We start from the raw sequence: 27,791 nt of genomic DNA, 5'->3' as shown, positions 1-27,791 counted from the left end.
GCAGGGTATGAGCAAAGCAGTTGGGGTTTGACCTGAGGATAGGAGTCAGCAAGGCTGCATGATATTCCAGACCCTTTTCAACGGTTATCTTGAAGAAACTGTAAGAAGACCCACTGATGGAAACCTACAGGAGGGTGTACACGTGGACAAACAATTAATTATCTGTGTTTCACCAATCCTATTGATATTGTCCTGATTGGATGGTCACAAGAAGAGGTGCAAAAATGTCTAGAAAGGGCAGCAAGGGAGGCAGAGAAATTAGATATAAAGAGATCGTATGAAAAGACATAAGACAATGGTGACATCTAAGTCTGTTGAAAAGGCAAAGCTATTCCTACCCAAATCTGAGGAGGCACTGGAGTGTTGAGCACTCCGAAGAGCTGGGTAGTGTGACTACGAGGGACGCTGAGCACTTAGACACCCCAGACATAGAACTGGATTCATGACTGCTGCTCTAGCAACATTCAACCACCTTTGGAGAAGCAAAGTACCATGAAGTATAAAATGAAATGGCTGCAGTCTCTTGCCTATGTGTGTGTGAGATATGGATGCTAAGAAAACAGACACCGAAGACGCTTTCTGCCTTTGAAGTGAAATGCTACAGGTAACAGCTGCGCATTAGTTATACCTCACACATGATTAACAAGGAGGTAATCACCCGAATTTACAGCATAACTGGAGTGATAGCTGATATCGTCCAGACTATCAGACGAGAAAAACTGGAGTTTGGGGGACATGTGGGTTGGATGAGCAGAGGAAGATTGCCAGAGCAAGGTTGGCAGCGATTGGTGTCAAATGCCAGGGGAAAGGGTTTGACACAGCGAGAGTGGTTTGACGATGTGGCTGGCTGGCTGGGAGGCAGGAGGGTACACTGCTTAAGGCTGTGTGAAGACTGTGAAACATGGCGGAAGATTGCTGGACAACGACTCCTGCATGTTGTGATTGTACTGTTCACTGTGATGTGATGCTACAGTGCTTTGCACTACACGAATGATGATGAACTACATCGATACAGAGCAAGCCCCTAACATACATGAGTTTGCCCCAGTTCATCTCACTTTGGCGAGTTACTGGGTTAGCTGAGGCAGCACGCCTACTTTCGGGATTTATACAGTGCAACAATGACCATGTAATCACACCACTGCCAATTTCCTTCAGGTAGATGGGACATCAGAAACTCTTAGGAAGGACAGATTATTCCTCCTCTGCCTACTAAAGGGTTTGTCTCACCTCTGAAGCAGCTGGTAGTGACCACTGTCAGAGATAGGTTAGTGCACTAGATGGACCTTGGGTCTGATCCAGTCTGGAAACTCCTATGTTTTTTCTCATTATCTGCCCAGCTCTACCAGTCTCTAAAGACTTATATTCTTTGCCCCCTTTCCTTCTCTTTCTCTCTGTCCTTCCAAAAGATTCCCATGTGCCGCAGGCGTTGTTTAGTCACCGTGCTGTGGATTACTGGACAACTTCAAGCAATCTGCTGGCAAAAGTCGTCTCTCTTTCCACAGTCAAGTGGATTTGTCAAGCCCGAAGGATCATCTCATTTTTGCTTTCATGCTGCTCAGTGAACAAAACAGCCTTAAACCTTTCAGCATCTGATAATTTTAAATGAGCTAGTAATCTTATAAACAAGTAGCAGCATTTCTCACTAAATATTTATGGAATAGGTGTGTCTGGTCTCTCAGATATAGATCTACAATCCTGTTTGCTGGCTGGCTACACAACATATTGATTCCCTTCTGTCATGCATGGGCAAAGTTCATGTCAGAGAAAAAGAGAAACAGGGATTTACCATTGCAGATTCCATTCTTCACATAAAACCCGTGACCACAGCTGGCCACACAGAGCCCGGCATTTAAAACGTGAGACCCGTCCTTGCAGGCCAAGCAGTTGTTCTCAGCAGACCCCCAGCATGCAGAGCAGGACTCGTGACAAGCTGAAAGGAAAAGGATTAACCAGTTAATGAACAACCACATGGCCACTGAGTTTTTAAAAATGAGTTTTGTAGCAATTTGCCTATTTGCACTTTCACTCCTAAAATAACATAGGCTTTTTGTGCTTTTAAAAATCACTGGTGTGTTGAGTTTTGTATTTTCATCTGGGCTAGTCACGCTTTTGGGGAACTCCATTTACATCCCAATTTTGCATCTGCAAAATAGCTACGTGCAAATTAGAATAGTGCTTGCGGCTACAATCAGACACTTAGAGGAACAACTTTGATTATTGTAAAATGTATGTATTGATATAGCATGGACCAGGATTTGGGCTTCATGGTACTAGGTGGAAACAATCTGCCCTGCATGACATGTAAACAAAACCACCAGATCTTTGCAGGCAGACTCCTGCAAGGCCCCACTGACACATCAATGGAACTACATGAGAGTGCAAAGGTCCATCCATGAGGATCTGATTGCAAAAGGAGTGGGGGGGGGGGGGGCGGGTGTCCTAAGCAAATTGCTCCTGCAAAAAAAAAAGGGGGGGGGGAGGGGGCCACCCTTCTGAAAATGATTTTTACTCCCTCCAAAAACTCTGCATTGGGGGCGATGAGCTGCTGAACTCCACCCTCCTGACTGATTCTGTCTGAACAGGGAAGGAATCATGCCATGGAATCGTAGTTTGCTGGGAACTAGTAATTCACAGGGACAGGCTGAAACTGTCTATGTGTGGCAGGTTCCCATTGAAGTGTACATTGTGCACTGTGAATCTTTTCCCTTATATGGCCAAAAGAAGAGAATGGAAATGCCGCAATTATAATGAGCAGGCGAATAGCTTTATCTTTGGGCAAACTCTGCACCAAGTCCAGCATCCAGTAATTGTTTGGGTAGTCCTGCAGTCTATTTAGGGTTACCATACGTCTGGATTTTCCCGGACATGTCCGGCTTTTTGGGCTCCAAATCCCCGTCCGGGGGGAAATCTCAAAAAGCCGGACATGTCCGGGAAAATCGGGACATGCGGGGCCGGCGGGGCTGGGCCGGGGGCTGGGCCGGCGGTCGGCGGTGCCGAGCCGGGGGTGCCGAGCCGGGGGCTCGGGGGCCGGGCCGGCAGTGCCGGGCCGGGGGCTCGGGGCCGGGCCGGCGGTGCGGTGCCGGGGGCCGGGCGTGCTCGGCCGGGCCCCGGGCCGGCACCCCAGGGCCCAAGCCGACCCAGGCTGGAGACGCCGGGGGGGTCCAGACTGGGCCGCGCCTCCTCCCCCTACACCCCCCTTACCTGCTTCAGGCTTCCCGCGAATCAAATGTTCGCGGGAAGCAGGGGAGGGGGTGGAGACTTTGGGGAAGGGGCGGAGTTGGGGCGGGGGCGGGGCCGGGGCCCCGTGGAGTGTCCTCCTTTTGGAGGCTCAAAATATGGTAACCCTAGTATATTACATACATACACCATTCAGGCAATGGATATGTTCTCTCTTGAGCAGAAGAAGATACTAACTAGTACCTGCACAGGACTAGAGCAACCTTTCAACATACTCATTTTTTTGCAAAGAAATGAATGACTGTATGGGGCTAAATTCTGCTCTCCTACATAGCTGTGAGACCCAACTTTGAGACTGAGTTTAATCGAGAGGAAAATCGAGCCCACTGTGATTAGCCTTTCATGGCATTTGTGTGGCTGTTACATCATGTTAAATCGTGCTGCCACTACTCACACAGCCTGTGCAAATTACAGCACTTTCAGAATTAGATTTTTTTTTCCTGATTACACCCATATATGTTCTAAAGATTTTCTCAACTTTATAGTTTCACAAACCATGTCTATGCTTGTATTCCCACCCTGTGAAAGGTGGGGTGAAACAGAATCCTAAAGGCGTATGTCCTGAACATGCAGACATTCATGAAACCCACCTCTCCGGAAAACACAACTGCATTTGCCATTTGTAAAGTAAGATGCAACCCCCAGTGTGGTTGTATAGGAGGTCCTGCAGTGACGTTCATATCATCTCAGCAGCACTTGCATTCAGAAATTCAAACGGTATATGGAAGCCATTTCTAACACAGAAGGAGCTGCAATTATGGTACCCAGACTGTATAAACCACAAAAATCAGGAGGCAACAATAACAACTCACAAGGGAATAAATGATCCACGCTGGAGAGCTTAAATTTCATTATCTAATACAGGGGTAGGCAACCTATGGCACGTGTGCCAAAGGTGGCACGCAAGCTGATTTTCAGTGGCACTCACACTGCCCAGGCCCTGGCCACCAGTCCGGGGGGCTCTGCATTTTAATTTAATTTTAAATAAAGTTTCTTAAACATTTTAAAAACCTAATTTACTTTACATAGAATACTAGTTTAGTTATATTATAGACTTATAGAAAGAGACCTTCTAAAAACGTTAAAATGTATGACTGGCACACCTTAAATCAGAGTGAATAAATTTAGACTCGGCACACCACTTCTGAAAGGTTGCCGACCCCTGGTCTAATGCACATTTATTTAAAGTAGGAATAGGAGAGAAGCCCGTTTAAAAAAAAAAAAAAAGAACAGACCCACCCTTCACAGGGATCTGCCCCAGAATAGATAGGAATGGGCTTGTTTCCAATAAAAGCAGAAAATGCCTAACTTTTGCAGGGCAAGCGAGGACAGAACGAAGGAGAGGATACTGCAATTAGAGAGCAGGGTAGACGGCTGCCACTGACTCTAAACACGTTAATTTCCACAGAAATAAGAGGTCACTTATTATCCCCCCGCCCCTTTGTTCCAAGTTTTTTAATTCCTCTTTTATCTGCTGGAGTACACGGCATTCTTCCCTGTCGTTTTTGTTTTATTAACAAGCTGGAGCATATATATCACCATAGCAGCTGAACAGCTCCCAACCATTAAGGGATTTTACCCTCACAACGCCCCCCCCATGAGGTAGGGCAGTACTATTACCCCCAGTGAGCAGATGGGGAACTGAGGCACAGAGAGACTAAGTGACTTGCCCACGGTCACACAAGAATTGGACCTACCATGCCTGAGTCCAAGTCCAGTGCTCTGTTCACTAGACCGTCCTTCCTCCTTTATCATCCCTACGATCTGTTGCTTTTCTTTCCACCCTTTTCTCTCTTCCCCTTCTGTTCCCTTGCAATTTGCTGCTCTCTTCCTCATCTTCTCCTCTCCTTTTTCTTCTTGCCTTACTCCTCCTCCCTTTCTCTGTCCTGATTTCTGCAGAGCATTATGGGCAGTCTGAGACACACATTTTAAGCCAGAAGAGATCAAAGCACAGGCCACAGAATTTCACCAGTAATTCCCGTGGAGAGGGCAATTATTCCATTTCCCATGTGAACACTATCAAGCCCATAAACTTGTGATTGAATTAGAGCAGACATCCAGGCTCAATTTAAACATTGCAAATGATGATAAATTTACCACTTCCCTTGGCAACATTAACCAGTGGTTAATTTCCCTCGTTGACAGAAAGTTGTATCTAATTTCCAATTTCAATTTTTCTAACTTCAACTTCCAGCCATTGGATTTTGTTATGCTACATTCAAGAGCCCCCTAAAATCAGGTATGTTCTTCCTTTGTAGGTTCCTACAGATTGTTATCAAGTCCCCTCTCAACCTTCTCTTCAATATGGTACATGGATGGAGCTCCTTAATTCTCTGATCCTAAAGCAGGTTTTCCAGACCTTGAATCCTTCATGTAATACTTCTCTGAACACCCTCCAATTTTTCACCATTGTTTTTCGAGTGCGGACACCAGAACGGAACACAGTATTGCTGCAATGGACTCACCAATGCCACATGCGCAAGTTGCATCATCTTCCTGACATTCCCATTTACACGCCGGAGGACTGCAGCAGCACTTTGGGACACAGGATTGCATCGGGAGCTCATGGTCAGCTGATGGTCTGCAATGACCCCTAAGTCCTTTCCAGAGTCACTGCTTTCCAAAAGAAGCTCCCCATCCTGTAAGCATGGCCTACGTTCCCTGCTCCTTAATGTATGTCCCTGCAACAAGCATATGTTGTTGTTCTGAGCCCAGATCAGTCAGGGCAATTAAGATTGCTCTGAATCAGTGGCTATTTTTCACCGTCATTTACTGCTGTCATAAACATACAGCTAAGGATAGCATAAAATCCCTTCTTTACCTGTAAAGGGTTAAGAAGCTCAAGTAACCTGGTTGGCACCTGACTAAAAGGACCAATGAGGGGAGAAGATACTTTCAAATCTGTGGGGGGAATGTTTTTGTTTTGTGTTCCTTTGTTGTTCTCTCCCGGTCAGCGAGGAATCAGGGCAGGGAAAATACATCTCCCAAAGCCATACCTGAACTAAAGGTCTCTAAGTTTACAAATTGTAAGTAATAGGAAGGAAATGCGTTAGATTATCTTTTGTTTTAGCTTGTGAATTTTCCCTGTGCTAACAGGGAGGTTTATCCCTGGTTTTGTAACTTTAAAATTTTGCCTAGAGGGGAAATCCTCTGTGTTTTGAATCTTTTTGTTACCCTGTAAAGTTATCTTCCATCCTGACTTTACAGAGGTGATTCTTTTATCTTTTTTTAAATAAACTTCTTTTAAGAACCTGATTGTTTTTCCGTGTCCTAAAGACCAGGGGAGTTGATCTGTGCTCACTTTGTAACCAATTGGTTAGGATATTATTATCTAGCCTCCCCAGGAAAAGGGGTGTAGGGGCTTGGAGGGATATTTTGGGGGAGGTAGGGCTCCAAGTGGTCCTCCCTGAATGTTTGTTTAAATCACTTGGTGGTGGCAGCAGTACTCATCCAAGGACAAGAAAGGATTTGTGCCTTGGGGAAGTTTTTAACCTAAACTAGAGAAATAAGCTTAGGGGGTCTTTCATGTGGGTCCCCACATCTGTACCACAGAGTTCAGAGTGGGGAGCGAACCCTGACAACTGCCCCAACCCCTATCTGCAGAGTGAAACTCACTACAGTCATTGGCAAGTTTCACTTTGAACACAGGCAATAAAGAGGAAGGTATTGGAACAGGATGGGCATGCTTCAGACAGCGCGAGTTATGGGCAGGCAGGATGCAGCACACTTCATTGGAAACCAGGCAGATCTCTGCTCAGCCCAGAGGCGGATGCAAACCAGCACTATTTGAAGGTCAGATCCGTTTGGTTAAGTACTCCCCCTTCTCCATCTTGCTCCGATTCCCAGTTGACTCCCCTGCCTTTGGCAATGATCCTGCAAAACCAGTGCAGGATCTCAGCAGCTCTGGAAGCTTCTACTAAGGCAGATGTTGTCTTCACATTTTATCTTTCTCTGGGGTGCGATGACTTCTGAGTTATCTCTGATCTAGCAAAGCCTGAGAGAGAGACCTGACAATAACAAACAGCTCAGCAGAGGCTGCCAGACCTACTGAGAAGATGCAATGAACTTGGAAAAGAGAAAGTATTGAGAGTCTGCGGAACAAGCCAGAGAGCTGATCTTGGAGGAGGGACAAAGGGAGGATCAGGGACCAACAGCTTGAAGAGTCTGAGGGGGAAGAGGAGGATGAGGATGACAAGGGGCAGACTGGTGGGGCCTGAAAAAAGGGAGGGAAAGAAAAAGAATCAAAACTACAGATCATTCTCAATAAGCTAGCAAACACTCAGAGGTTTCTCTGAATCAAACCGCTGAGCCTCTCAATTCATTTCAGCCAGGTGAGCATTGGCAGCGAAGCTAATTGCTCAGATACGGTTAATGAATAACTTTCTCAGGTGGCTCCACTGAACAAAGTATTTGCCAGGAAAGACAGTGATTAGCTTGGCCTCCTTTAAATGCACTCCTACAGCTGTCAGGTCTACCACGCATGATGGTGCTGGACTCAGGCTCCGCTAACATGGCCGACAGGAAAACCCATCCACTCAGGGCCGGCTCTAACTTTTTTGCCGCCCCAAGCAAAAAAAAAAAAAAAAGAGCGCAGCCCCGCCGTAACACCCCCCCGCAAGCACTGCGCTGCCCAAAGCCCCCGCCCTCCCAAGCGCCGTGCCGCCTGAAGTCCCCGCCCCCCCCGAGCGCCGTGCCGCCTGAAGCCCCTGCCCCCGCGAGCACCACGCTGCCCGAAGCCCCCGCCCCTCCCGAGCGCTGCGCCGCCCAAGCCCCCCCTCCGAGCGCCACCCAGCAGAAACAAAAACAAACAAAAAAAACCCTCCAGCGCTGCCCTGCCGAACCAAAAAAAAAAAAAAACACCTGAGCACCACCCACCCCAAGGTGCTGCCCCACGCACGTGCTTCGTCGGCTGGTGCCTGGAGCCGGCCCTGCATCCACTTCCATATTCAAAGCAGCAGCACCTGCATAGGGTATCAGCTGCAGGTCTCCCAATGAATATCAAACATGGCCCAATTTGTGCTCGTATCTAAACTTTCAGCTCTCATGCCCACAGTGACAGGCATCAGGCAATTTCTCTTTGCCTACATGCCCTGAGAGTTGCTGTTTTAAAAATGCAACAGCTATTGATATCCCCACGATATCTCTGTTCTGCTTGTCTACAGTAACTTAAACACTAAAGGAAAGTGCATCAATGGAAACTATGTGGTTGCTGGAAAGCAATCTCAGACCAGCTGGCTTTGCTCAGCTCAGCTCCCTCCCTTTCTAGAGGGAACTGATTGGTGGTGTTGCTTGCGAGGCAGGCTGGAACGCAGAGCATGCATGGAGCCAAGGGAGAGAGGACATGTGTCATGGAACCAAATAAGAAGAAGTGAGGTGTCACATCACGCCCATATTCTTCATAGAAATATGCTTATGATACGAATAGGGCATAACTAAGATGTATTGGGTACAAAATGGGTCTTGTGAGATATCAGTCGAAAGGTTATGATTTACCAAATATGATTAGCCTATTTGTATGCATGTATCATTGCTGTATCTGAAGTTAGGAATATAAACTCTGTATCAATTCCAAAAGCATTTGCATCTGGGAAACGCCTACCAGACAGTAAGCAATCAGCCTTAATGGGCCATTAGGAAAAACAATAAGACTTTGAAGATACTAATCTCCCGCCTTCCTGAGATGCTTCCTGGGTTGCTGCTTTGATACTACAGGGTCAGGGGATTGTGTCACCTGGTACTAGACCCCCATCGTGGGCTTTCAGTGTTTTTTCCATTAAGGGGGTCAGACTGGGAAACAAATGATTCCCGCCATATGTCAATTCTATTAAAGGCCGGAGAGTGAGTTAATCAGGGTTCTTCACAGAATCCCTGCCCAGGATGACTGCTGGAAACACCTAAGACTGATCTGGGGAGAAGGACTGGGACCCATGCTGAGAAAGGTCAACCTGTGAAAGGAATAGCTGGAGATTTAAGCTGCAAGCAGTACAGTTTACCTTCAAGAAACTCTGCAACCTGCATAAAATAACAATTAGGGTCAGAAATTACTATTTGTAGCCAATTTCTGTAATGTATTAAGCCTAGCTTGCATGTTTTGTTTTATTTGCTCAGTAATCTGCTTTGACCGGTTTGCTATCCCTTATAATCACTTAAAATCTGTCTTTTGTAGTTAATAAACTTGTCTTTGTTTTCTATAAACTAGTTTGTACAATTCATATCTGGGGAAGGAGGGGCAAAAGGCTATGCATATCTCCCTCCAGATTGAGGGAGGGGACGATTTTTATGAGCTTGCACTGTACAGATCTCTCTATACAGTGCAAGACAATATTATTTTGGGTTTATGGGAATGCTGGGTAAATCCCCAAACTGAATCTTCCCACACACAACTGATTTCAGTCTGTGTCTGCAGCAGGGTGTGGCCTTACCTGCGTGTGTGCTGGAGAAGGCTTGTGGGCCTGGCACAGCAAGGACAGGGTGAGGAAGCCCAGGCTGGTGGAACGGGCAGGCTCAATGGGACCCCAGTATATCAGGTGGCATCCTGAACGGGCGGTCCAACCCGTCACATGCGGACCCTCAGGGTTGGGCCAGAAGCCAAAGGGGCTTTCTGTACTTTAAATGGCCTATTCCTCTGCTTAGTTTAAACATTTTGTTGTACAGAGAGCTGGTTCCATCTAGGAGACAAACTCTGTTCCATTTTGTCATTGACAGTATAGGATACCTTATCCTTCCACAGCATATATCTTTGTTCTCTAAAGAGACCCAGCAAATGTCGAGTGCACAGATTCTCTCTGAGTGCCCACCAAATCACCCTCCAGCCGCTATAACACCCATCTTCTCACCCTACCCTGCAAAAAATTATGGGAGGAAAGAGGGCTGGGGGTGGGGAAGGGGGGTAGGGAAGATTTTGTTTGGGGGCGAGACGTGGAAGGTTGTAGACACTGCTGATTTTGAAAGCAGGGATTATGCAAACAAGCCATTTTCAGCGACTCCAAGCTGTCAGGATATAGACCTGCTAATTTGACTTTTTGTCCTCTATGGTCACAAGTGGTGTCACAAATGTATCATTATGAAGGCTCACAGTGTGCCTGGCCCTGCAGGGAGGGGGTGTAAGGACTCCATAGATATATCTACATAGCAAAGAGAAACCTGTGGCAGGCCTGTACCTGCTGACTTGGGCTCGCAGGGCTCAAGCTACAGGGCTGTTCCATTGCTGTGTAGACTCCTGGGTTTGGCTGGAGCCCGGACTCTGGGACCCTCCCAACCTGGCACTCCCAAAGGCATCGTCTTCCCCCAGATGCTCCCATTGAGCCAATGAGCTTTCAGCATCACTGTAAAACCACCAGGGCCTTTTGAACCACTTTAGGAGTGCTTGCCTCATCCCATGATAGTACTTACTGCTTCTACGCACCTATTTTCATCAGCCCAAGTGATAGCGAGCGATAAGCTGACCATGCAGGTAATTGTGTCGGCTAACTTGCAAGCGCACAAACGTAGGGTGGGTTAAAAACTCAGCTGAAAGTTTGGCCCTAGACGTTAATTTTTCTTGGCACTGAAACTATCCTACACTATACATGTGGACATTGGTTTAAACATAACCAAGGCCAAATCCCAACCGACAATACTACATCAGCCCTGTTCCTTAAGCAGACCCCAAACCCAACAAGATGTCCTAAGGAACCCACAGCCCCCATCACAGAAAGATTCGCTGATATCAACATCACCGTGAGGTGCAGCAGGGAAATATTGCTTTCTCCATTTTACAGAGGGGAAACTGAGATGTAAATGACCCAACTTTTCAAAGTCGCTAGCGAGCTCAGGTACCTCAATTTGGGTGTCCAACTGGAGATACGTTCAAGGAGCCTGATTTTTAGGAAGCGCTAAGCACACACACTCAGAAAATCAGGCCCCTTTCAGGTACCTTCAGCTTGATAGCCAAAAATCAAGGCACCCAAAACCACTAGCTGCTGTAGGCTCAGAGACTTGCTCACAGTCATACAGCAAACCTGTGTCAAGAGCTGATCATGGAACTCAGATCTCCTGACTTCCAAGCCTTTGCTTATACCACTAAACTAAACTTCCTTCTACAACATAGCAAGCCATAACTAGGTCACCATCAGTCTGATCACTGATTGGCTTTTAACATTATAGGCGTCAATAATTTGCTTATTATATATAAATGAGCTCATTGGGGTAACAGAGGACAACACAGGTGGTGAAAATCTTTTCCCTACTATTGATTTGTCGGGACTATATTATAAGCTTCAAGGAGCCTTCTCACAGTCTAGTATTCTCAGTTTTGTTTCTTTATATTTCAAGAGGGAAAAGGGGGGCCCCTCCCGCATGTTCACTTAATTCTTCATGGATGGATGGATCTTTTTCAAATTTTGGTTTCACTTCACTGCTAAATTAGGAGCATTCCAATGCTGCCATGTTAAAGGGTTTGATTCACCTCTCTGTTACTATAGGTTTAGGAATTCCAGCAGTGTAAAACTGGTGTAGAACAGAGCTGAGCCATGCTCCATGTTTTTAAGAGAAAAGAACTCTTGCAAAGCGCTGGCTTCCTTGAGGAAAAGAAACTCATGCATTTATAAAAGCATCTGTGCTCTGCTGCATTCAAGATTAGTATGCGTCTGCCTGGAACCACTAGTAAATGTGGCATAACTGACATGTTTCATTAAAGCTCCTAGACTAAAGCATAGTGCTTCTTGCACTCAGCCATTTAACTCCCTTTCATTTGGTCACAATTCAGAGTAAAAATTCATTTAAAGTTTCTTTTCTCAAAAGATTTCTCAGAAATCTCATCGGCATCACTGCAGGTGTGAAGATCACAAGCCGTTTTGTGACGGCAAGAGATTAACGCTAACGGCGTCATAAAAGGAACACATGGAACTATTTGAGAAACAGTTGCCTGACTTTTGAAAGATACAAGATGTTTTTAACAATTCTGCACTGTAGATCTAAATGACTCATAAACTGAACAGTTCATTGCAAGGTAGTGCTAGCTACCTGTAGTAATTCTATTTAGCAATACTGAGACCTCTGTTCTCAAGAGATGAGCTTCTATAACTAAGATAGTCTAAAGAACTATTAATAAAGAGCCTAGAGAGTCATTAATAAAAATCCGAGCACTTTGCTATGATGTAGGCTTTGTCTGTTACAATCAGGTTACATATTTCAATATTCTCATTTGGATAGGTCAAAGCAGCAACGCCTGAGTTCCGTCTAGACTTTTCAGGGAGCATTAATCCTGAAAATGTGCATAATTAAGTTGCCGGAAAAAGAAAGAATGGGGGCACTGAAGACTGCATGTCCTTCATCTGTCTTGCTTTTCTGGGCAGAGGCCATTCTTCTTTCACTCTCTTGACTTTTCTTCTCTCAGCCTTTTTCTTATTCATTTCGGTCTCATCTCAGCACAGCAGACTCCAGGTGTCCCTCTGCTCTACCCCTGTCTCTCACTGATCCCGTGAATATTAATCACGCAGTTAGTTATCTGAATAAGCCTCCTTACTGATTTTCAATTTCCCTTTTTCCTTAATGGCTTTTCTGTTTTACAGAAAAACAAACCCCATTATTAGAGCAGGGGGGAAAAACCCACCCCCTCAAACCAATTCGGTCAAAGGTTCTTTTTAGTTTTAGATTAGATCTTCTTTTAAAAGAAAAAAAAAAACAAGTGATGAAGCAAGACTGAATCGTTGTGGCTTGTTCATATACTGCAGAGAGCAGTCCTGCAAAGGCAGGAGGATGGACTAGGTCATCTGTTCTCACAGGACTTTTCCCTTTTTTACGGTCAGATCCTGTGCACCAATTTACACCAATTGAGGATCTGATCAATCCTATATATGATTCTATTGACAAACTTTATTTATTTATTTATTTTTATTTAACTTACTGCAGGCGTTAATAAAACACGCTGCTTGCCGAACAGCTTAAGGACAGTTTGGACAACCTGACTGCATGCATATAAAAACAAAGAGCATACAAAGGAAGGTTGGATGGAAATTAATTATGGACTGGGTCTGAAATTTGAGGCTTTCTCTGCCAGTTTTACTTTATGCAGAAAATGCAGCCAGGCAGAACTAAAGCAAATTGGTTTAATTCCCCGGAGGAAACATGAACAAATTTTTCCCAGCAACTTTCCACTCCAGGCATGCATGGGTACGAACATGGATGGAATGCAAAGCCAGTTCACTACAAACCGGTAATAAAATGAAACATTAGCCTTTTCCAACTGCCTTTACAGTGCGTGGCCATTGCCAGTTAAAACACCAGGAGCAGGCAGAAAGGGAATGGTAAAATAAAACCAACTCAAAGATTACTTAGCATTCAAAACCTGAAATCTATCGTAAACCCTTTGGGTCAGACGGTTATAGAAAAGCAATGGTCAAGAATCCAACTCCTGCTTTAGATCTCAATTTAGCAAAACATGTGCTTTACTTTAAAGCAAATGGGTATTTCCACAGAAGTCATTAGGACTGCTCAGGTGCTTGGCTGAACTGGTCTCAGAAAGAATTACAACCTCTCTAAAAAGGCCAATATCATAAGGAGAAAAGTGCTGACTTTAGAGATCTGTCAGGATGAAAGAGGCTGAATCACAGTTTGGACAAAGAAAGAATATGTCAAAGGAATCAAACAGAAAGCTCCACTTTCCCTATCCTAATCCCAACCTTTAGAAACGTTCAGAGATACACTCATTTAGAGACACTTTCCCCTGTTTTGTGGAATTCGTGATGAACAGAGGAAGACTCCCTAAATATTCCTGATGCGACCAGCTACCACAAGAGATGTTCTGGGAAGGAGAAGTGTGAAGAGCAAGAAAATATCACCAAAGAGGAAAGGACTTTTGTGTGTGTGTGTGTGTGTGTGTGTGACACTCTGGCTACCTGCCATATCCCATGTCGCTCTCTAATTCGCTCTAATAAACACCTCCACTGCAGCCTCCTGGGGAGAGCTGATTTCATTAGCTGTAGTTTAGCCTGTGCTGAAAACAAAGTATACACCAAAGAATTAGATTCCAGTAAATGGCTATGGATTTTAGGTCAATGGTAAAATATAGCAGTTCTCTCACCCTCCAGGAGTAAGAGACAATAACATTTCCCTCGGAGAGACTTCTGAATCGAAATAGGACTGATTCAGTCACAGGGCTGGTCTACACTGGGGGGCAGGGAGGGGATCGATCTAAGATACGCAACTTCAGCTATGCTATTGTCATAGCTGAAGTCGACATATCTTAGATCAACTTACCTCGTGTCCTTACGGCGCGGGATCGACAGCCGCGGCTCCCCCATCGACTCCGCTTCCACCTCTCGCCCTGGTGGAGTTCCGGAGTCAACGGGAGCACGTTCGGGGATCGATTTATCGCGTCTAGACAAGACACAATAAATCGATCCCCGATAGATCAATTACTACCCGCCGATCCGGCAGGTAGTGAAGACGTACCCACAGTGTTGAGAAGTAGGGGTTTCAGAAACGGACTGTTAAAGAGTGCATTCTTCTCCCATTTGCCATCATCCTAACTCTACGTGATTCTGTTACTTTGTGGCGTTACAGCACTGAAAACTTTTGTCCTCATGTTGGCAATAGATCTCTAAATACAGACTATGCACTGTAGCTTAGACATGTGGCTGTTTTACCTATTTGTAAGTTACCTGCACAGTGGAGGTGATCCTGGAAGAATCCGTCCCCGCACAATGTCACACATTGCCCGTACTTCATCAGCAGGGATCCCTGGCATGAGGTGCACTCAAACCCATTGGTGCAGGTGGAGCACATCTCCATGCAGGCTGCCCACACAAAAGGAAGGGAAAAAGAGACAGTGTTACCTTAAAACGTCATTGTGCACTGATACCCATCTGTACATGGTCAGTCTGCGGGCTAAATTCAGGGACGCATCCCTATGCAGGAAAAGCATTTTAGATTAAAGATGGTTGGGAAAAAAATGGTTCCTTTTTTTGCTGAAATTTTTTGAAATTCTAAATTTTCCAACGAGCTCTAGTTTAGATCAGTTGACATCAATAGGACATAAAGAGATGCTTCGGTGCTTTCCTGAATCCAGGACTGAAAGACTAACCTTACTGATATCTGATCTGGTGTTGTGTTTCCGCATCAATAAGAGATTACAAGGAGGAAAGTTTTCATACAATAACAGTCCATGACTGGGAGGCATTGTGAATAAGCAGCCCCCCAGGACTAAAGCACCAGCCTGAAGGAAATCCAGTCAGCTGAGATTGGAACATAGGCTATACCTAAGCAAACCCCAGCATCCCGATAGAATCCAGAATCACAGGTCCCCACACAGCGTCCATTCTGAAGCCACTTAGTTGCATCCAGGCAGACGTCACAGTGGTCAAAAGACCGAGAGCACGTCAAGCAGTCTGAGTGGCATTGCACTAGCATGGAGACAAAAAAGAAAGAAGCTGTCAGCACTGCGTGCCTTGTATCAAGAAGGCTGGAAATAGTCAAAGCAACACTCAATGTGTGGCCTCTCTGCTAATGGCTCGAGGCATTTTCTCATAAATTGCATGCGATCTGTTAAATGCTACATTTTATCGGACTGGATAAGTAAGCGTTGCATTTAATTCAAGTTGGACAACCGTCCATTCACAATCCATGTTGTCTCTTTTCATTGATATCTTATACCATCAGGAATTAATGGCCCACAACAATCGGAACTTGAGTTACCTCAGGCCAAATCCCATAACAAAATCAATGGGAGTCTGGCCAAGTTGGGTCGGAGTAGGAGTTGCAGGCTTAGCGACGCAGAGAGCTCAGCAGAGGGGACAGGGTTATGACGAGATATTTCCCTACAGCAGGTGTTTCTCAAACTACAAGGCCGGCCTCCGTGCGGTGGCCGAGGGACCGAATATTTTTTCTTTAGTGCTGAATCATTTTTGCCCAGTAGAAGAACTGTCTGTTCAACTTTCAACGGGGGCCCAATCCTGGAGCTGTTACTCAGTCTTCATTCAGGCCCCAAACCCTACTGACATCGATGTGGGGCTTGCCTGAGTAATGGTTTCAGCCCCTAGTGAAGTTCTATAGGTGAGTAGGTGGAGGAGGAGCAGGAAAAGTCCCAATGAAAAACAAACAAAGAATGGGCTGCCCTGTCCCTACACACGTGTAGCAGCGTCTCCACTGCTTGGCAATCACCTTACTGCTGAGAGAGGGAGCACACAGCCTGGGCTCCATTCAGGAGCAAAGCTTTCTGCACTAATCCAAAGTGTTCCCTGAAAGTAGGACCAGCTGCTGTCCCATGAGCAAACCTCAGCTTAGAGAGAGACACTACGGACTGGGTTTTCCCCCCAAACACATTGGTCAGAGAACAGTAATTTACACTGGCTTCACAAAAACATCTGGGTGAGGGAAGCCCTTAGTTTGTGGAAAGGTGGGGACTTTCTGTGGAAGATTTTGGAGAACTCTGGGCTAAAGAGTTACAATTTTGGAAAGTTTTACAGGATCATCAGCCTGGACACTGCATTGCAAAACACTCATTGCCTCTGTTGCAGCATGGAGAGAAGTAGTTGGTGGATCCGTGGAAAGGAGATTTCAAGGGGAGCAGTGAGTATGCAGAACGCAGGCTTGGCTCTATATATCCCCATGCAATGATCTCAGGAGATCGTATTTTCCAAAGAGCTCAGCACACAGTCAGGCACCTAAATGAAGTCGGCAGAATTTCAAAAGCACTCAGCACTCAGCAGCTCCTATTGAGACGAATGAGAGCTTCTGGGTGCCGGGAATATTTTATAATCTGTCCGTCTCATTGAAGTGCCTTAACGGGAGCTGAGCTCTTTGGAAAATCCGGCCCAGAAAACATAGACCTGTTCATACAATGCAATGTTTTCAAATCACAGTCATGCTTTCTCCCAAATTTGTCCCCATTATATAGCATCTGAACTCCTTTAATTAATTTATCCCCACAACACCTCTGCAAGGGAGGGCTGTGCTATTATCCCCATTGTACAGATGGGGAACTGAGTCACAGAGAGACTAAGGCTAAAAATTTTTAAAGCACCTAAATGACTTAGGCACTTAGAAGCTTAAGTCTCACTGGAAGTCAATGGGACCGAGTAGCCGTCACTTTTGAAAACGGGACTTCAGGGCTAACATTTTCAAAAGCCACTAAGCAACTTGCCAAAGTTTACACGGGAAGTCTGTGATCGAGTAGCAAATTGAGCTTGGGTCTCCCAGGCTAACCCCCTACCACTTCCTCTTTTCTTATGCCTGAAACGTTCACCTTCTGTAGCCTACGAGATGTCTCTAAGTTTATGTGGCCTGTCCAAAAAGCTTGCCTTTTGGATCTACAAACGCTTTTTTGGGTTGTTGTTTGTTTGGGGTTTTTTGCTGTTCAACAAATAAGAAGCTTTAAATATTTATCTGACAAACGCTCTGAGCCACTTCGGCAATGACAGCATAATTAAACTGCAAAGTTGTTTTCTTTTTCTTGTGACAAACTGGAGCTCTCTGATTAACCAAAGCAAGTTGAGTGCAACAAGAGCGGCTGCCAATATGAAAAATTAGGAATCTGCAGCTAAAACTGACCAACTATGAAATGCAAATGAAGGGAAATGACAACATCCTGTGGAAAAAAATAATTTATATGCAAAATTGCTATATAGCCAAAGCTATTCTAATGTGTCCAGATAATTATTAACTGGCTCTAATTTGACCCCAGGTGAACTGGAAGTGGCGTTACAGTATAAGGGAGTACATTTTTTTAAAGGAAATTAATCATAAGCCCATAAACTTCACAGAAGCATGTTATAATTCTGAGAGAGAGACAGACTTTTTTTGTTTGTTAGAAGATTTCAGAGTTCAAAAAAAAAGGAATGAAAAACATTTCCAGGACAACAGTCTCCAGGTCCTCCAATGATTCTTTTTACTTTGCCAAAGGATGGTTCTTAAGGTCCTGATCCAACTCCACTGAAGTCAGAGGGAGACTTTGGCCTGAGTCCTAAACTTACCCTGAAATCGTATTTAAATTTAGCGGGGGGATAATTACTGATCCCCAAACCAAACAGAGGCAGCAAAGCTGAAATCAAAACAGTTGTCACGAGAACATTGATAATACTGAGAAGCCCGGGGAATAGAGGGCTACGTTGCATGACCTTTACTCACATTGGTAAGCACCTACAAGTACCCCCAATGACGTTAATGGGATTAACCAGTGTGAGTAAGGATTGCACAATCAAACCCCTAATGCCTGCTTGTACTCCCCGTGACCAGAGAGCCAACAGTGCATGGTTTTACAGAGATCCCCTGGGTTGGCTAGCTGCAGAATAGTTTACCAAAGGGTGGAATCTGAGCAGGGCCGGCTACAGCATTTTTGCCGCCCCAAGCGCAAAAAAAAAAGCTGCGATTGGCGGTGGCAATTCGTGGGGGAAGGGGGAAAAGCTGCAATCGCGATCGGCAATTCGGCGGCAGGTCCTTCGCTCCAAGAGGGAGTGAGGGACCTGCCGCCGCCGAATTGCTGCACGTGCCGCCCCTCTCCATTGGCCGCCCCAAGCACCTGCTTGTTAAGCTGGTGCCTGGAGCCGGCCCTGCATCTGAGGTCTCTACCGAGAACCAGCTGCCCATTGGTCGTCCTAATCACTGAGAAATGTCTGTACAGATAATATTAAGGAATTATGTATCCCTACTGAACATTATGTTCTGAAGGTCTTGGAGATAAGGCAGGTCGCCGGGAGGTGACATACCTCGGAGATGTTCCTTTCGAGCAGGAGGTGACTGACACCTATCTCCCTGTCTGGCCGTTGGTGTATTATCTACCTATTTTCACACTGAGCCAGGGGCGCATTGTGAGATTGTGAAATCGTCAAGAGAGGAAATCCACAGGAAGAAACAAACAGCAGGGGGTGCCCTGTTTCTGAATAAAAACAAAGGATTGGTCTGGTGAATCTTGGAGCGCAAAGAGAGACGTGGAATCCTTCACCGAGGAGGCAAACCGACAGTATGCATGGTTCATGAAAGAAGGGTCAGTCAGCCGGGCTGTAACGCGCTGCAAGGATTTCGGAAGAGCAATACTAGACATGAGAGTACCTTGTTCGTTACATACAGGCTCTGAAATGCGTACTATGATTTTATTTTATATGTAACCATGTTTCTAATATTTCTACTTGCTATTACTCGATTCTCTGTGTTTGTTAAATAAAGTGATATCTGGTTTCACGACTAACCTCGCTACGTGCTGTGGGTTAGTGGAGGGTTGATGTGAGGTGGAACTGGTAAGCTGGGGTGCACTGATTTTTTGAAGCAACAAGGCCCAGCGGCTGGACACTGCAGGCTGACACTCAGAGGTTGGTAGGTGCCAATGTGTCGCTAACCTGGACAGTGACGGCAAGGCCTAGAGGACAGTGCTTGGATTGGCTGTAGCAGTGGAGCTGGGGAGCTGACTCATGTCAAGCACAGATTTCCTCGTGCTAAGGGCAGGTGGTATTGAGATGCCTCACCACCCTGGGAACCCCTGAGAAGCATCACACCCCCTCTTTAGGCCCCTGAAAAACCAGTGCCTCACTGGGGAGCATTCGTAAAAGGATTTCATTTCCTGGCCTCAGTTATGAGGGGCAGAGTTACAAAGGTTTATACCCCGGTAATATGACAGGGGTCAGAATCCACCCTGTACAGAACTACAAAAGTCAGCAGAAGCTGCTTCACACAAATACCTGACTGGCACTGCGAGCAGCAGTCTCCCTCCGCCTTTGCCGCCAGGCGGCCCAACGGGCAGGACGGACAAGAGCGTCGATAGCAGACCACCTCGGCGTCCCGGCATTCACATTCCTTGCACGGGTCTTCTTTCCATTTCTCTCCATTCTGCATAAGACAATATTGAATGCTTTACATGAGGGCTCCGTTCTCACTGCAGTGATGCCGAGTTCAGCAGCAGGGCTGAATCCAGATCCTGCAACGTGTGATGAAAAGTTACAGATCTAGCGGCCAGCTAGAATTTTGCAGAATGAGCCATGATACTAATCAAAGGACAGCCTCGGCACGAACTAGATGCTTTGTGACCTATAGCAATCCCCAAATAAACCAGAGAATCTAATAGAGTGATAACTATTATCAGCCATATTCTAACAACAACACAGGAACACATCAATTGCCATACAGTGCTCCATCTTGTCTAGTAGCCCTGTCCATTCCTGTCTTCTAGACTAGACAGTGACAGATACTTCAAAGGAAAGTACAAGAATGTCTATAATGGACAAATAAGCTGCCCAAAGGGGAAGTTATTTTTTCTGAATCACCATCAGTTACCTCTGGGCTTATGACATGAAAACTAAAGGTTTGTGTCCCATATAATTTTTATCAGGTCTGATGTAACTGTAGAGGTTTTCATTATTCCTATAAACATCTAAGCCTTTTTATAATCCTGTTAAGTTCTTGCCCTCAAGTATACACTGCAGCAATGACCTCCACAGGTTAACTTGGCATTGTGAAGAAGTACTTTCTTTTACCAGTTTTTAATGTATTGCCTTTCAGTTTTATTGGATGTTTCCTTGTTCTCATATTAAGATATGAGAGAGTAAACAGGAGCAGCTGATTCACATCCTCTAGACCATTCATACACCTCTATCAAGTCCCCTCTTGTGTCTTTCTCCCCTCTCAGAATGAGGCCCTGGTCTTTCCCAAGTGGTTAGAGAGTTAATTTATTAACACTGAATTCCGTTTGCTGTTATGCTGTGCATTCACCGACCTCCATTCCCTCCATCTTCTCTAAGTCTTGACCAACATAAAGAATTTTGTGTCATCTGCAAATTTTGCCACCTCGTTATTCTATCCCTTTCCCCAGTTCATTAATAAATATATTAAACAACACTGTGCCAAGTAGAGACCCTCGGGTCCTCCACTGTTAATCTTCTGCCGTGGTGAAAACTGACCATTTATTGCAGTTGCTTGTTTTCTATCCTTTAGCCCGTCTCTAGTCTATGACTGCACTTTGCGTCTCACCTTCTTTACTGAGTTTCTGAAAAGCCTCTTGAGTGGGACTTTATCATGTGCTTTTTGAAAGTCTAAATAAGTTTGTGTCGCCTCTTTTTCCTTTAACAACTGTTCTGTTGACACACACAGGGAATTCTAGCAGACTGAAGGGGCACGATTTTCCTTGACAAAAGCCAGTCTTTAGGATGGTGCGGCACACTGCCCTTTCTGCACCTAGCTAGTTTTGTTGGCAAGAGCAGGGGGACAGCAAAGGCTGGGGACTACCCCATTATCCCAACTACTCCCTGTCCCACTTGGGTATGTCTACACAGCTCGCCGAAGCAAGCCTCCCAGCCTGGGTCAACAGAGTTGGGCTCGTGGGGTAGTTCTCTAACAATAGCTGTGCCTATCTAAAGTCTCGGGATGGGGGTGGGCTTCAGAGCCCGAACTGCAATTTCAAAGCATTGTCTACACAGCTATTTTCAGAGTGCTAGTGCAAGCCTCACTAGCCGAAGTCTGTCAACCCGGGCTGGGAGGCTCTCTGCCATGGGTTGTGTAGACATATCCTTTGTGTCCCTGGGGCTGTTAACAGGGAGCAGTCCCTACACTCGGTGACTGTAATTGTGCTTGACCCCATAAGAGAGGTGGTAAAAGCACGGGGGAGGCTCAGTCTGGTTCTTAGATGGCCTTATATCATGAAGATTTCTCTATTAAAAAGGATAATGCGTGAGCTGAAATATGCAATATACTCACCTTGATGTGTTTGACTCCACTCACATCAGGGAGCGAGATCTATAGACAGAATGAGATATGGTCCTGTTTAGAAAACACCTGAATCTTCTACTTCCTGCATCTCTGAAAAGTATTCTGTTAAGAGCTGTTTATTTCTATGTAAGTAGTGGTTAGCGTCATTACTCATCTGTCACACTAATGTAAGGTCTCCTATTGTACTTCATCAAAATTGCATAGACAATTTCAGAAGAAATGCTGATTGCAAATATCCCTGAATAACAGATTCCTGTTGCAGTGAAAACACTAATCAATGGGGAACATTTTCCGAAAGCTGCATTGAGCTTTGGTTGCGCAGCTCCCATTGACTGTAATGAAAGTCAAACATCTTAAACCCCAGGAGATGCACTGAAAACTTAAGGGTAGGTATATAAAACATTAAACAGGAATGATTGATTCAATTTGCTCTGCTTTCCTCTATGTAATAAAAAGAGCCTTAGGAGACTTATGTGGTGCAGAAAATTATAAACAAGCAGACTTTATAAAATGCAAAAACCCTCTGGGTAAGTAATATTAACGGATTATTCTTTTGCAAGACTCAGCAAATAATGTTCTTTCCAGACGTTGAGGACATAGACTTTCACTTCTCCAAACCCTCACAAGCATAACACACTGTGTTATGTGTTCCAAATTACCAGGACACTCACATCTTTGCTACGTTCCTCGTACACACAGTAACTACCCCTTGAAATACATTCAGGACAGCACTTCCCCTCCAAATGAATTAATTCTTCATCCTGCAGAGAGAGAGGTTGCAGCAATACACATGAAATTAGCATTTCCAAGCAATACTGCAGAATGCAGAGGCAGAATGGTTATCACACTGGAATGCAATCTTCAATATCCAGTTGCATCTTATCTTCCCTACATCCTACTTCATCTCTGTATGTACGTTTTGAAAAGTGTGTTTAAATAACATTGTGGTTGCAGAACGAACCCCAGAAAAGTTCAGGAAATTCACTGATAAGGCAACTGTATCATCCTTAACTCTTGCCGCAGTAAAAGAAGCCCCCAACCAAACCACTAAAAATACATAGAAACTGGAATGTCATTTTTCACTCTGAATTCCTTGGATTTTACTTGAAAACTTTCACCTCCTTAAAATACAGCTCTCTCGCTTCATTTTCTATGTTCCATTTTTCCCTTAAAGAAAAGACTAAAAATTTTAAAAATGTTCATGGTAAATTTTAAAACACATTATATTATCAAAATTCTATTCTTGGTTACAACTGTAACAAAGATATTGTGATTACACCAGTGTAACTGAGATCATAATTTTGCCATGAGAAATGGAAATGGGGCCTTCCATCTGCTCAAAGGTCTGTTGTCTGAATGGAAGTGAAACACTTACGGGAGAGGAAGAACCTGGATTAGATTTAGGAGAACTAGGTTTAATTCCTGTCTCTGCCTTTGATTCTCTCGGCCTGATTCTCATTTACATTAAGAGCCCTTGACACTGCTAAGGTGATATAAAAGGGCCTAAAAATGGGTGTACATATAAAAATTAAATCAAAATAGGCTATTTTAATTCCAAACTAAGTATCCACACAGACTTGCACCAACATAATAAAAGGTGAACTAACAACCAATTTAGCTATTTCAGGGCAAGTTAGTTCGTGGACCAGCCCAAGGATGAGATTTTCAAACGGACACAGCATTGGACTATCTGCTGCCCTTGAAGTCAATGGTAAATGCTGACTGCTTTTGTAAATCGCACCTTTTAATCTCTCTGTATCTCAGTTCTGCAGCTGTAAAAAATGGGATAGTATTTACCTACCTCCTAGGGGAGCTGTGCAGATTATTCATTAATAGGTATGAAGTGCTCAGATACTGTGGTGGAGTGGGGAATATTAGTAGATAGATAGTGCTTTTGGATATAGTAAAACCCTGTTCATAGTGAAGTAGAACATTTTCTCATACTGTTTCTATGCACCAGAATTCTAGCTACAGGGTGTGATTCAGTCTCCGCTGGAATGAGTGGAATTCTTTCCAATGACTTAAATGGGGTTTGTATCAGGCCCTTGATGAACTTCCAGTCATGGGGGAGTTGTTCTATATGTGCAGAATCCTCTTTTCAAATTCTGTTATTGAACTGTTCATATATATATATATGAACAGTTCAATAACAGAACTGTTATATATATATATACACACACACAAACACACACAGAGGAAAACCCCAGCTAACAAAAACTCCCCACGAATGGGAAAGCTGGCTACATCCTTGGGTTCACTGTGCTCAGGGATTGCTGCTCTTGAGTGAAGTGATAGTGAAACACTCCTGGCCACCTACCCTGCAGGGGGAGGTTACATCTCAGCTCCCTAAGTCTGGAGTAGAGTAAAGAGAAAACTGGTGAATTCCCACAATCAAATGAACTGTGGTTGGATTCAAAGGTTTCCATATATCCGCCAGGATTGCTGGATAGCCATTGCTCAATCACTAGTACACCTCTACCCCGATATAACGCTGTCCTCGGGAGCCAAAAAATCTTACCGTGTTATAGGTGAAACCGCGTTATATCGAACTTGCTTTAATCCACCGGAGTGTGCAGCCCCGCCCCCTCGGAGCACTGCTTTACCGCGTTATAGCCGAATCTGTGTTATATCGGGTCGCGTTATATTGGGGTAGAGGTGTATCTTCACAATATTAAAACACAGTTAAGGGACAAGAGGCAAGTATAAAGTTAGACAGTGGCTGAGATTTTCAAAGCCAACCAGGGGATTTTGCCCACGACTCCCATTAACTTCAACGGAAGCATGCGGCTACTTCCCTTGGCTGGCTCACAAAAGTCAACTGTTCCGATGAGCCAGATCTTCAGCTGGGGTCAATTGATGTAGCTCCATTATTTACAGCAGCTTAGGATGCATCCCAGTATATTCATAGAATCACTACGGTATATTTTACAGTGTTCCACTTAGGAAAACACAGCTTGCCAGTTTGGCTACATATACACAAGGGCAGTAGCGTTACCAATGGCAGATTATGCCAGAATGGCCAATCTGGGCCCGATGCTTTGAAAGGGCCGCCGACTGTAGTGAGTTGGGCACTATGTTGTCAGTCAATCGGGGAGACATTTCACTTTAATCCGTCACTGGGCATTCCTACAAGTGTCTAGATATTTAAACCATTCTCGCAAAACTCCGTGGTGTATGGTAAGAACCCAGGTCACTAGTATGTACTGTGAACTTTCCCACCTCCAACACACACAGACACTTGTACAAAGGATGGGGGGCGGGGGGGAATGTGTATGGGACATGATTCTCCTTGGCAGTCCAGGGCTGCCTTTTTTGGCAAGACTCAGAAGTGGGAGGCACTATGCGAGATAACTATGTCACTTGCACTCTTGTTTAAGAGGCATTACTCATTACATTCAACATTAAGAATGTGGAAAGCGAGTATGGGGGAGGGGAGTGTCAGACTGAGGAAAATAAAATGTTTATACACGCACACACACACAATACTTTAGATCTTTAAGATTTAAGATTTATCTTTAAGATTTATCAAAACTACAACAACTTGCAAGGAAAGGAAAAAAGCTGTGCAATACAAATGATCTAAATTTCCTCCTTATCTTCATAACATTAGGACCAATCCAAAGACCTGCTGATAGCATGTTAGTCACGCAACACCTTGCAAGATCTGGCCCATTGTTCCCTTTGTGACAGGACTGTTTAGAGAGAGTCTCTAAAGTGGGATGATGCAGAAACAGGAACTTCATTCTCAGGTCTGGCTCACTCTCATCTTCAGCCACCCATGACCTGTACTCTTCAGAAACGTCCCTGAAAGCGGTCTCTACAGCACTTCATGGAAGGGATGGTGGGAACTAGCTTGATGGGTTATGAGATGCTTCTGACGGCTAAAGTGGTTTTGGTTGAGCAAATCCACTTCCTCAACCACCCTATCCGCACCTACCAGACAATTTCCACCAGCCCCCTTAAAGACTGCAACTCACAGCTCACCTGAGGGCCGCTCAGAGTCACCAGAGACATATTCACTCTGCAATTGCTGGGCAGGTTTTGTTTGAAAGGGTTTTAAAATTAAGCCCTAGCTCTAGTCCCATCAGATGCCGATATGCTAGGTCGAACTACCCAGGATTCATGTTTAAATTTGTGACCTCATTACAATTTAGACAAGAATATGTGACCAGAAAATTAATTTTCCCTTAATGAAGGGCTAAACCCCACAGGCTCCTCGCTTCAATTAAGCTCTGATTTACTGAGGCAGGGGGAAAAAAATCTCAGATTTTGCCTGCAAAACTGCAAGACTTGGAGAAGAAGAAGAAAAAATGACACCCTACCCGCTTTAAGATTCTTGTATGAGACATTTCATATTATCCTTGGAGTAAATTAATGCATGGCTTGTACTACTGAGCTGGAATTCTATCACAAATGATCCAAGACAGCTGCTTCACCTTTTTGGGAAGTCATATAGGATGCAAGTCTTCAAACAAACTTTTTTTTTTTTTCTATCCATTAGGACCAAAATTGCAAAAAACACTTTTCCTGTCTTTTCCAATTCCCATACACCACTGATTTCAATATTACTTATTTTGATGCCTGATTTGGGACACCCGGGTTTGAAGAGGTTTTCCATGGAACCCAATTCTGCCAAGACTAGCGTGCTCTTAATGCCGATTGAATTCAATGAGTGTTAATGGCACTCGGCACCACCCAGGGTCTGTCTCTAACACAGGCAATTTTTTCTCCATAAGAAAGGGAAAGGAGCTAATGTGTCAGTAGAAATTAGATCTGCTACTTTATATATTTGTTTATGAATCCACATTTGTCTATAGAGTGATCATAAACGTTGGATGGTCCAATCTGGGGCGGAATACTATGTACGATGAATCTGTATTGGTGAGCATCTTCAGTTGTACTGTAATACATCCCAGGTTGTACTGAATACAAGATTTTCTCTCGTGGGTACTAGTAAGAGTTCAAGGTATGGGAATGTCTGCACTGCACCAAATGGAGCTGCTAAATAATTTTCTACGTTGAACCATGATGGTATGTAATCGTTAGTGTAAGCGTTTCATTTTACAGCTGTGTGCGTGTGGAAAGCTAAGTAAAAGAGATACAAATCCAGAAGACTTATTCCCTTGATCTTGTCTTGTTTATATGAGAAGCTTGACTTTCCATCCAACTACATTCAGAAGTAGTTTAGGTAGTTTTATTTAAGCATTTGAAGGTAACAAGGCAGCATTCCCTTTGACAATAAAAGTTTGGGTCCAATATTCATCTTTGTAACGTCAATAAGAATGGATCAAGAGAGGGAAATACAAAATATTTTTAATATTTAAAGAGATAATGTTACATGAGTTAGCACATAACTTTATTCCTAGATACATGATCTCTGCTCTTGATGGAATGAAAATGTGTTTGCACTGTGTCAGAACTGAACTGTTTGATACATCCATTAAATTAGATTTACTCCAATTCACCTTATATCCATGCACATACCCAGATTTTGGGCTAGACTGTGGGTACAGCCTTGATCCAGGGGTGTTAAATAAATGTTACCATCCTAGGAGTGTTCTTGCCAAGTACTGAGAGCTAGAGATATGCATGAAGGCCACAATTCCTTCCCTTCATTACTCTGGCTCTGTAAGCCCAGTTGGAATGAAGCAGATATTAGCCCACTGGTTAGCACTGACACTAAAAGTGAAAGAAAGAAGTTTTATCTAGTGGAGGAAAGTTGATCCAAAAACCTTTTTTCATATACAGCAAATAGATAGGGCCAATCAACCCTACCTAATGCCATTTCTGCACCCATTTACAGGGCAATTATAATATGAACTATCATTTGAGCTCTAAGTAAGAGGTAAATATTTGTATAGTCCATCACAAATCTCCTTCTC

At 44.4% G+C, this 27,791-nt stretch overlaps 1 protein-coding gene across 18 annotated transcripts in view; it reads right to left on the bottom strand.

The window, feature by feature from the left end:
* FRAS1 (Fraser extracellular matrix complex subunit 1) overlaps positions 1-27,791 on the bottom strand; it is a 293,322-nt gene that overhangs the window by 148,399 nt on the left and 117,132 nt on the right. For all 18 annotated transcript variants that reach the window (XR_010601697.1, XR_010601696.1, XR_010601695.1 and 15 more), the window contains 6 exons: positions 22,581-22,670; positions 21,898-21,936; positions 19,890-20,037; positions 15,480-15,623; positions 14,883-15,017; positions 1,790-1,933 (listed from right to left, as the gene is read on the bottom strand). Coding sequence is in view for 15 of the 18 variants with exons in the window: in XM_065597477.1 (XP_065453549.1) it covers positions 1,790-1,933; positions 14,883-15,017; positions 15,480-15,623; positions 19,890-20,037; positions 21,898-21,936; positions 22,581-22,670 (700 nt within the window). In the remaining 3 variants the exon portion in view is untranslated. The remainder of the gene's footprint in view (positions 1-1,789; positions 1,934-14,882; positions 15,018-15,479; positions 15,624-19,889; positions 20,038-21,897; positions 21,937-22,580; positions 22,671-27,791) is intronic.

This window comes from Chrysemys picta, chromosome 5, assembly GCF_011386835.1.
Source record: "Chrysemys picta bellii isolate R12L10 chromosome 5, ASM1138683v2, whole genome shotgun sequence".
Lineage (NCBI taxonomy): Eukaryota > Metazoa > Chordata > Testudines > Emydidae > Chrysemys > Chrysemys picta.
This window is presented reverse-complemented; position numbering and strand designations above follow the sequence as displayed.